The 10770-nt window shown below is 35.5% G+C and overlaps 1 protein-coding gene across 5 annotated transcripts in view; it reads right to left on the bottom strand.

Moving 5' to 3' along the window:
• Nucleotides 1-1299: 1299 nt before the first annotated feature.
• Nucleotides 1300-10770, bottom strand: part of LOC130816056 (uncharacterized) — a 15735-nt gene continuing 6264 nt past the window's right edge. For 2 of the 5 annotated variants that reach the window (XM_057682633.1, XM_057682631.1), the window contains exons 2-9: nucleotides 10574-10663; nucleotides 9924-10037; nucleotides 9540-9666; nucleotides 7702-7815; nucleotides 6596-6794; nucleotides 6469-6514; nucleotides 2537-2612; nucleotides 1300-2339 (exon numbers count right to left, since the gene is read on the bottom strand). In XM_057682633.1, the coding sequence (XP_057538616.1) occupies nucleotides 1933-2339; nucleotides 2537-2612; nucleotides 6469-6514; nucleotides 6596-6794; nucleotides 7702-7815; nucleotides 9540-9666; nucleotides 9924-9980 (1026 nt within the window). In that variant the 5' untranslated portion in view covers nucleotides 9981-10037; nucleotides 10574-10663 and the 3' untranslated portion in view covers nucleotides 1300-1932. Of the gene's footprint in view, nucleotides 2340-2536; nucleotides 2613-6468; nucleotides 6515-6595; nucleotides 6795-7701; nucleotides 7816-9534; nucleotides 9669-9923; nucleotides 10038-10573; nucleotides 10664-10770 lie in introns of those variants that run through there. The other 3 variants (XM_057682632.1, XM_057682630.1, XM_057682634.1) reach the window with 2 other exon arrangements.

Genomic DNA, 10770 nt, shown 5'->3' with positions numbered 1-10770 from the left:
ATTCAATATGTGCAAATGTTCAATATATACAAAATGTTACTAATGTTCAATATATACAAACAGTATACTAATACTAATCCTCCTCCTGTACCCTCTCTAACTGTGACGGTCTACGCTACCTTCTACGATAGTAAAAGGCGTTTGTATGATGCTCGGGTAGGGAGATGATTGGTACTGGGATGATCCAACACCTCGTGATGATCCCGTACCTTGTGAGGACCCGACACCATAGTCGAAGTAGATCTAACTGATAGCGATAGAAGCCCACACCAAATCCTGTGTGAGTCTTTCTACGTTTATCATCATTTGAAACTTGAATTTGAAGTTGATTAGGTTCATTAGAAGGAGAAGAAGGCGATGGCAAAACGGGATTTGGGTTTCTTGGGTAGAGAAAGGCGTAGGAGAAGGAGTAGATGAAGTTACATTCAAGGCTACATTTGTTTCCACAACATTGACATCTTGATTTCCTAAGGGGACCTCTTCTACGTATAACTTCAAAGAGGGAATAGAAGTAGACTTTCAAAACTCCCACATAGCATCTATAGCCTCATCATCCTCAACCGGAAAAGCTAACAATTGTCCACTCATATCGTATTTAAAACTAATATTAACAGTACTTCTTGTAGTGTCAATCTCAATCTTAGAACATATTAGAAGTTTAAATTCATCAAATCCAAGTTTAAGTTGCATGCAAACAGTTTACGTCTTCCCCCAACATACTTAACATTGCTACTATTGATCGAATTGAACTATTCGAAAAACATACTATAGTCACACGAAATGAAGCCATTTCTAAAAGAATACGTACAAAATCAACATCACCATCAAGTTCATGAGAAAGCAACTAGATTGTTCAACAAAAATTCACAACTACAGTTCACAACATTCACAACTATATTTAACAACAAAATACATTCATTCATTTACTACATAAAATACATATATAATTTACAAGATTGTCAAGAACATGACAACATACAAAGAAACTTTACATTCAAACATTTTATACGTAAATACATGAATAAACAACCACATTATTAAGATCATGACAAAATACAACTACATTTGACATATATATATAGAGTTGAAGTATAAATGACAACTAAACTTTACCATCACCAAACATACTTTAAAAAAACAAAAATAATTAAAATATTTATAATTAAAAGGTACCTTGTTAAGATCACCTAAGAGTAGTAATTTATAAGTTTATAAACTTGCATTATGTAGAATAAGAAGAATTAGATTCAAGACCTAAATTTCGAAATTAGAATCAAAAAACAAAAAAAAATTACCTAAACACAATGTTGAAGCTGACAGATCTAATAAGTTGTAAAAACGTGAAAAATGATGAGATCAAATCAAAAAATGAAGTTGCTTTAATGGTGAAAACAAGAGGGAGATTTTTATGAATTTAGAGCTTAGGGTTTGAAGTTTGGGCGAAATGAGGAAAGAGTGTTCTTGTATTTATGGCCGTGTTAGTTCGTTGTTATTAACGGTGAATAGAGACTTTGGTCAAAAACAGTCAACATCTTGATTCGCTGTTAGTAAAGCGAACACATATGTTGACTTTTTGACCAATGTCTCTGTTTACTATTACTAACAACAAACAAACACTTACCTTAAAATTCAGCACATAAATGGTTCGCTAATTGTAACGAGTACATCCAGACCTAGCTTTGGAGGCAAGCACGCTTATTTTGAAATTAAAGTTTATCCAAAGCTTGATTTTTGACTTTTTTTAGTTAAATGGTCTTAGTTTTTTCAAATTTTCATAACTGCACAAGTACAGAAATGAGCAAATCCATATTCTGTAAAAACCGGGTACAAACAAAATTTATGTTACTCTGTACTGTACACAATAACTGCTCAAAATTGGACTCTGTTGAGTTCACCTGTAAAAAATTCCTACTTCCCAGAAGTGTAAATTATTCAGTATTCCCAGTCATCATCTAATTGATTCTCCAGATCTTTGGCGTATTCGTCATCATCGAGCTCCTCATCTTCAGGCAATGGCTGCTGCTCAGCTGGTGCACATGGAGCATTCCGATTAACTATTGGCGATTCGTCACCCATGAGAAGGTCCATAAAAGCAATTTGCTGCCGTTCATCATCACTTTGCTGTTGTTCGGCAGCAGAGAGTAGTATCGGTTGCTCGTCGTGAATCTCTTTCCTCTCGGGATGAGATGCAACAACATGCTGGTCTGTTCCAGTAAGCTGAGAGAACATTGCCTTTTGGTTACCCCACTCCTCAGTTATCTTTTGCACTTCATCTCCTACTGTCGGCCTATCATCAGCTATATGCTCTATGTTTCTGACATCAACTACCTGGCTAGCCTCTTTATAAGAAACAAAAAATAAATTTGTAAATCAGCAATTATATCAAGAACCGTAAAAGACAAACAAAGAGTGTAAAACATCCAAGACACAAAGAAGTGAAAAAACAATAACAATTTAAGATAATAAAACAGAATGTAAAATCTCACTGAATCATCACGATTGTAAAGCAACTGGAAGAAACAAGTGAAAAAAATACCTCTAATGGCTAGACTTTTAATGCCTGCATATTCTTTAGACATTTTCATGAGCGCTTCTAGGTCAAGTTCTGTGCCCTGTTACACTATGAGTTATCAAGATATGGATCAGCAGTAAAAAAATTGCTCTCACAGAAGAAAAGGGTTCAGGCGTTCCTTTTATCAAACATGATTACCATTACAAGCAAGTTCAAAATGCGGTAGAAAAATGAAGCAAAGAAAGGAAAGAACCCTTTTTTCAGCTAGTTAATCAGGTTAATTACAATCTTGAAGTACAATTTTTTAAGGAAAATTACACACGATACTCCCAACTATTCTCAACCTTCTAGCAGTCTCAGTTTTGGAGGTTCCTAAGAACTATTTTCCCTGCTTCTCTCCAACCCACTGACCATTACAAGCAAGTTTAAAACGTGGCAGAAAAAGGAAGCAAAGAAAGAAAAGAATCCGTTTTTTCAACTAATTGATGAAGTTAATTACAATCTTGAATTACAATTTTTAAGGAAAGTTTCATACCATACTCCCAGCTATTCTCATCCTTTTTCAAACAGTCTCAGTTTTGGAGGTTCCTAATAACCAGCTTCCCTACTTCCCTTCAACCCACTGCCACCTCAACAAAACCCTTCCATTCACATGTCATCCTTCACACCCTCACTGTGATACCCAAACCCTCTTCTCGTCCCTTCCACTTTACACCATGATATTGTCCACAATAATCACTACAGAGGTATCATCACAATTACCAACTTCCGGACCCTTCCTCCCACACACCATAACAAGTAGTAACCATAGTCGTCCCTTTTTGTTAAAAAAAAAATAAATAAAAGGCAGCGACCGTTAGAGCCTTTCCTCTCCTCTAGTTTTTCTTCATCCCTGCGCAAAACCATCCATATGTGAAACATCAGCCTCCAACTGTACTCAGAAACCAGCAACTACTATTCAGACAGTATGAATAAAAATGGTGAAGATGAGATACAAAAGAATGGATAACAGAAATACAGAGAAAAGTTCATATGCATTTGAGAGGCCTGAATCACTCCCAAATGAGTGACAAGCTTAGCGCAAGACATAACCATAATCTGATGATATGCTCCTGTCATGGTAGGGGAGGTACCACCAACACTCAAGTACGTATATTCTAGAAGGACAAGGAAGGAAATCTAAGCTCTAAATTCTGTTATGCAATTTGTTCAAGAGAAAGAAATCTTTTTATTACTTCCATTAATAATTCGCTAAGCTGTAAGAAGTTGTTGCAAGAGTATTCTAGGTTGAAACTGTTATAAGCAATTAGGGGAGGAAAGGTATATTCATGCTTGTAGAACAACTTGGGAGTTACTGAGCCACTATAAGAGCTCAAGGGAGCCCCTCTAATACAAGAGTTCCATTCTCTCTATTCTTCTCTGTTTTCATTCCATTCTTTTGTACTTCTTATTCTTGTTAGGACTTATTTTTCTTGTTTGATATGCAGCACCACCATAATACTGGTATCAGAGCAAAAAGATCATGTCACCTTGTCAAACCAACAGACTTGATGTGTTGGAGGAGAATGACAAATCTCAGGAATCAAAGCCTGCATTCAAAAACTCACTGGAAGATTGTTCTCAAGATATGGTTGCTTATTATGAGGAGTTCCATTTTAAAGTAGTCAATAAACAAAACCAAACCAATGAAACACTCATAAAAAAACAAGACGAAATCAGAACCCAGGCTTTCCTCACTACTGAAACCACAACAATAAGATCCGAAAACTCAGATAGCCATGAGAATGGGAAAGAGCAGGGGTCTGGTGGGGCCTGGGGTAAGTAGGAAATCATGTCCAACGCATCCGGGTTATTTTGGAGAGTGGTGGATTCGAAGTCCTAATAACCTTCAAACATTTTTTGGAGAGAAAATGGAGAACAATGGCTAAGGCGGTGATGGGTGAACTAGAAATTTAGGCGTTTGGAATTTCCTATTTTTGATGAAGACCCATATTTATAGATTTTGAGAGCAGATAGGTGCTTTGAATTTTACTACTTAATGGTAAGGCACTCTTGTGGTACCAGTAGGAAAACAAGAAAAATTAGATTACTAGTTGGAAGAAGTTGAAGGAGTTTATACTTCGCCATTTTCGTAGTCATGAAGGTGGGTAGTTGATTGCTGATTGTGAAGCAGGAAAGTGAAGTGGAGTCACTTTAGGGACTGGCGAGGTTTGAAAGGGGGTGGAATTTGTAAGGAGGTGGAGTTATATTTGAGAGCCCTTTGCATCACAGAAAATTTTATTCCCTTAGAGTTACCCATTCAAATATCATCTTGGGATCGAATGGTTGACAAAGATGGAACCATTGAGACCAATTGGAAATTGCCGATGATATAGTTCCATCAGAAGGGGGCAAGTCATTTTGAGGGGAGACCAATGGAGAACCCAAATAACTTTGAAAGCTATGATGTAGACAATTAAAAAGGTTGGTGGTGGCGGTGTCGTTCTGATTGAACTATGTAAGGTGAAAGAAGAGAGAAGTCTAGCTTAGGAGAATTCGGTACAAGGGATCCTTAAGCCTTTAAAAGAAGCGGTATCATCAAAGAAGGCTCTAATCCTACGAGTGTACGCCCACACCAATATCTTCAAAATCAAAAAGAGAAGATTAAGCGGTTGGTGGAAGATATGCTACAAGTTGGAATCATCCAACTTCTCAAAACCCTTTCTCTATCCCGATGTTACTGGTTAAAAAAACCGATTGTTCATGGAGGTTTTGCGTGAATTATAGGGCCTAATTCAAGGAAATTGTACCTGACATGTAATATATAATTGACAAGAATCCCATCCCTTTTCAAAAGTTGAATTTGAAATCTGGTTATCATCAAATTTGAGTTTGAAAAGAGAATGTCTACAAGACCACTTTTCGAACCCACGAAGGCCACAACAAAATTTATTGAGCCATGTTGTTTTGGCTAAAGGTGTGGTAGTATTTCGAGAAAGTAATAGCAATGATGAGTTGGACAGTTCCTTAAAATTTGCAAGAGATAAGAGGATTTTCGGGTTTAACTAGTAACTATGGCGATATCAACCGCATTGTAAAAGGTGCTTTATACTCATTTTAGTCACCCTCATTTATTAAGTTTATCAATAAGTCTAGATTAATAAGAGTACATGAACAAAGGCCAAATGTTTGACTGTTCAATAGTTGTAATTATTATTTTGCATCTTTTTTTCCTATATAAAGGGTGTTTAGTACTCATTTTCAAGTAAGAAAGCAAGTAAACATCTCTCACTTTATATCTCTTCTAGTTTATTTCCATAGTTTTTCTCTAGCTTTCCCAATAATTCCCAACAGTCCCTTATTTCGTGATAGTCATGGTGAAAATTTGAAATTGAGATGGAAGAAAGGAATAGGGAGCGGGGTTAAAGAAGAGGTTTAAAATTTCTTAACTAGTTGGTGTGAATAGGACCCATATTGAAAGACACCCTCTATAAAGTGAGGACTTATGACCACTCCAATTAATGTTTGGAGTACATAATGATATAATAACAACGCTGCGACTGTTCTCGTAAAAATTTCCTATACCACATACTCCAATAAGCTTGTACGCGAAGAAAATTAGAAGCAGAAACTCCAGTTTTAGCTCCAGTTTTTTCTAGATAAGATATTTACAGTTTAAAAGAAAAACCAAAAAGACCTCCCCAAGGTGATTCATTAGTGACTCAAAAGATGCTTTTCAATGAATTTCATCAAGATAATGAGATATCAGTCATGCGTGGTCGGTGTTTTATGGATATGTTTTGCTCCAATTATAAAAAATGGCGATAAAAAAACGCAATTGGAGTATGTGTCTAAAAAACTTCATCAAGAAACCTAGCTTCCCAAAAGTATGAACCCATTTACTTCAGATGGGGTAGCGGTAAAACAAATGGGAGATCATTGATTCATTTCTTTCCAAATAAATGTACATAACATACCATGTCCATGTGGAGATACTGCTCGATCTCAGTATTGCTTAACAATCTACAAAACGAAGCAGCATGCTAAAAATAATCACAAACTGAACCAAGTTAATTGTTTAACTTAACTTAAAACGTGACATACATTTCCTGCATCTTCTTTATGCGAGCATTCTGCACATTTACAACCTCCTTGTTCCTCTCATTCCCAGCATAATCATTTATGTTTACAAAACCAAACAAGAACGCATTCTTCTCCAGCATCCTTTTGACGATAACAGATACTACTTTAATTCCCTTTTGTTTCGTATTTACAACCAGAGCTTTCAGGTTTCGTAACTCTCCTGTTCATCAATCAGGACGATCAAAAATATAATGAAGGTGAAAGATATATACCTTAGAAGCAACTACTACAAAAAAAAAAAACTAGCGCCAAGTCTGTAGAATAAAATAGATGTTTCATATAACACCAGTAATCGAGGTTAACTTTATTTTCAGAATAACTTATATGTTCAACAATTTGCTGGAGAGTAAAAGAAAAAAGAGATCAATGCTATTTAAGTAGACGCCAAAATTTTCAAAAATTAGTGATGTCAAAATTTTCTTTTATTTGAAGAAAATATCAAACTATGGGACAGACGTTTAGATAGTTGGGTAGAATTTAATCTTTTTCCTATTTTTTCAGTTAGAACTCCTCTATATAAAGGAGATTGTTTCAAGAATTTTAAGAGGTTTGCGATGGATTAAGACAAAAAAGACATCATCACCTACCTACTACCAAACAATGTCGGTTTTGAGATGTACAAGTCATAAATAAACACATCACCACCCTTCTACAAAACATTGTAGGTAAACACTAGTCATTGAAAGAGAAATCAAAAGACTTGGTAGGCACTTGCAATCCCACAAATTCTCAATAAAATTTATTTCCATACTTTTTGCTTGTTTCTATGTAAAATTTTTATATTTGACAATGCCACAGACAAGAAAGCTTTATTATCTTTCAACAGACAACAACGCCCTTGAAGAAAATTAGTTCCTTTCACAGTACCAATAATAAGGAATATATTTAACATGCAGATGATGACAAGTTAATAGCAATCTGAAAAAGCAAACTCATAACAGGAGGAAGATAAATCTTCATGATCTGTCATCTAAACAGCAGAATATACTTATTTAAGGGATAGACATGCATTTGGATAACTCTGCATTTGAAAATTACAGACAGAGCAGAAAAAAGAAAAATCATACCAAGAGATAGATATATCTTGAACGGAGGCTTAAATGGTTGTGTCTCATACAGACAATAGAGGACATAAAGGGCACCTAATCTCTGAGATAAAGAATTAGTGCAGATCATGTAACCTGCATAAGATGGCAGAGGGACAGATTGTAAGAATTCTCGCAACAAATAAGACAGATTTGAAGTCAGACATAAACAGTCAACCACAGAAATCAAACAGGGCCGACCATTAGCTACCAGGGTTCTAGACTTGTTAGCTGATAAGAGGCAATACCACATCAAAAATATTGGTCTGTGCTCTCATCCTATGATCCTATCCAAATTTATTCGCTTCCTTTCAGTTGCTTGGGTCTTTCCGAAGCAATGTGGATTTGGAAACTGGACACACATTTCACAAATATATTCGTTTACTTTCTTAGTCAGCCATCATATCACCTATGATCTCCATACCAATGAATCGCACTCTTTTGAAAAAAGACCTGCTTGTCTGTGCTCTCAACCTATGATCCTATCCAAATCTAACCCATAGGAGTTCCAGTAATTACTCGTTTCCAGATTTAATTTCCACAAAATATTTAAAGTTACCCAATCTACAGTTCTACCTAGATCCAGGCATGGCTCTTTTGAGTAGAACAAGCTAACTTGACCACTAGAGCTAAGAATGCAAAATCATGCTGCCAAGTTCCAATCATCTCCTTTCTCCTTTCACCAAGTTGACTACAAAATCACGCCACCAAGTGATAATCATCTCTTTCCTCCTTCGACCAAGTTCATTACATGACAAATAGTAACATTTCTATAAAAATTCCAATTACATCACAAGATTCCATTGTGTTGGGTTGAAAAGATAATTCTACCAACTATGTAGAAAAAAATGGTTTATTCAAAGCTATCAAAATGTGTCCTTGCCATTTTTCTTATAAATGTAGTATCTTGATAAGATGGCTAGCAACAACTTGTTATGAATATAGTACAAGTGGTAATAAGAAATGGAAAAGTGGTTTTTGGATACATTATTACAAAAAATTAAATTGATTGAGGCCACATATACTCTCTTCCTAAAGACCTAAAGACCTAAATACAGAGTATAAGTTAAAAGGGAACAGTGGAGCTGTGAAGGAGGCCCACAAGCTGTCTCTTATATAGACAGCTGAGGATATCAATGAGAACTCCATGACTAAGTCCTTAATTTAATCTGAACAGGGATGATGGAAAATAAAAATTACAGATCTAGTTGTCAAGAACAACTGACCTATACGCCTTCAACTATCAAAAAATGAGAGAACACCGGCCACCAGCCACTTCACTTATTAGCAACACACTGACCGAAGAAGAATACTCAGAATCTCAGATACATGAAAATTATTTTTCTTCTGGAGTAACAAGTAACATCACATACTCCTAGACCATTCTCTTATATCCAAAAGATAATCCTTATCCCAGAAATACCATATGAAGCTAACCCACAGGGGAAAACACATAAACATAATGCACTTCAGTATTATATTGATATTACCAGGATTCAAAGGCTGACCATAGATAGTCAACAAAAACGTCACAAATTCAAACTTCAAAATGGAACCAATAACAAGCAGTAAAAAACGTATATGTATGATATCAAGAATAATATGCTTATCAGCCATTTCTCTTACAAGTCAGCTATTTAACATATACTCCTATTAAGTGGAAATAGTAATTGAATTCAAATAAAGGTGATTCTAAAAATGAAGAAAATACTGATACATTCAAGGATCATTAAAAAGTTCACCTTATAAACAAACAAGAAGAAAGTATCCATGAACGAACTATACAACAAAACAAGAAAAAGAATCAAATGGTACATTACTTATCGTATGGCTGTACAAAATTTGCATAAATATGATGACACTGGTAGAAGGTTGAGCCTCAAATATGTAAGAAAACTTTCGTTCAAGCCATAATCGTTTCATGTCCGAAAAAGATTGAAGCTCTCCCTGCACAGAAACAAACTTATTACTAGTTGCCAAGGCAAAATACAATGTGAACTCCAAATATACAAGAACAAGACGGGAGCAGTATGTGCAAGATAAGCAAAGCACATAATGAAGCTTATTGTGTAGATATAGACCATGTGAAAGAAAATTAATCCAACAAAGAATAAAGCATGTAGGAATAAAAAGACAATGAAGAAAGACCAATTTTCAGCAGTTATATCCAACGACCAAACTATATAGCACTGTTATCGACATACCTCGGCAAACTCTTTTATAAGCTCATCAATATCTAGCTTGAATGGTGAAAAATCCATTGCAATAACATGTAAATCATACAATCAGAAGCTCAAAATTTCTTGTCACGCACCAACCTGCCAAAGAAACATACTCTCAATAACAGAATTCAAGCAAAACTTTACAATATAATCACATCTGCACCATTACTAATATATACTCCCTCTATCCCTCCAAATTTGCTACAAATTCTAATTTGGGATGTCACAATGCCCCGTATGCGCCTCGAACCCTAATCCAATTTGACTCGTTAGCCATTGACACGGACATTATATTAGTAGTTTAAAGATATTGTCACCGATCACTGTTCTAAAAAACTACCCCCAACTCACAAAGACCCCACACCATACCAAAACATGTATTTAGACAACATTACATGGGGTAAAATTTGGCTTTGTAAGTTTCCGAAATAATAAATTAAAATTTCATTTCCCTTGAATCGAATTTCATTTTTGTGTAACATTTGTCCCGTAGTTACGCAACACAATAAAGTAACTTTGTTCGTAGATCGCCGGCGGCAATGTTCCGTTTCAGTAGCCAACATCAAAATCTTTAAAGCCATCCTAACAAAAGAGCGGAAAAAAAGCAAGAGTGGACGAAGAAGAAAACTTACGGTCGTCAATGGTGGTTTAAGACTTAAGAGCTTCCCGTTAGGGCTTTTACAAATGTGCCGCGCCTTATTCATTTTATTAACTCTGAGGAACTAATCATCAATCATTTTCAACATCATTAATCAGTATTAAATTATTATTTTTGATAACAAGGTGGGCTTAGGAAAGGAGGCTGTTAGAAGAGAATAGAATTCAAGAT

This window comes from Amaranthus tricolor, chromosome 6 (assembly GCF_026212465.1).
Source record: "Amaranthus tricolor cultivar Red isolate AtriRed21 chromosome 6, ASM2621246v1, whole genome shotgun sequence".
Lineage (NCBI taxonomy): Eukaryota > Viridiplantae > Streptophyta > Magnoliopsida > Caryophyllales > Amaranthaceae > Amaranthus > Amaranthus tricolor.
Note: the sequence above shows the minus strand (reverse complement) of the source record. Positions and strands in the feature narration are given on the sequence as shown.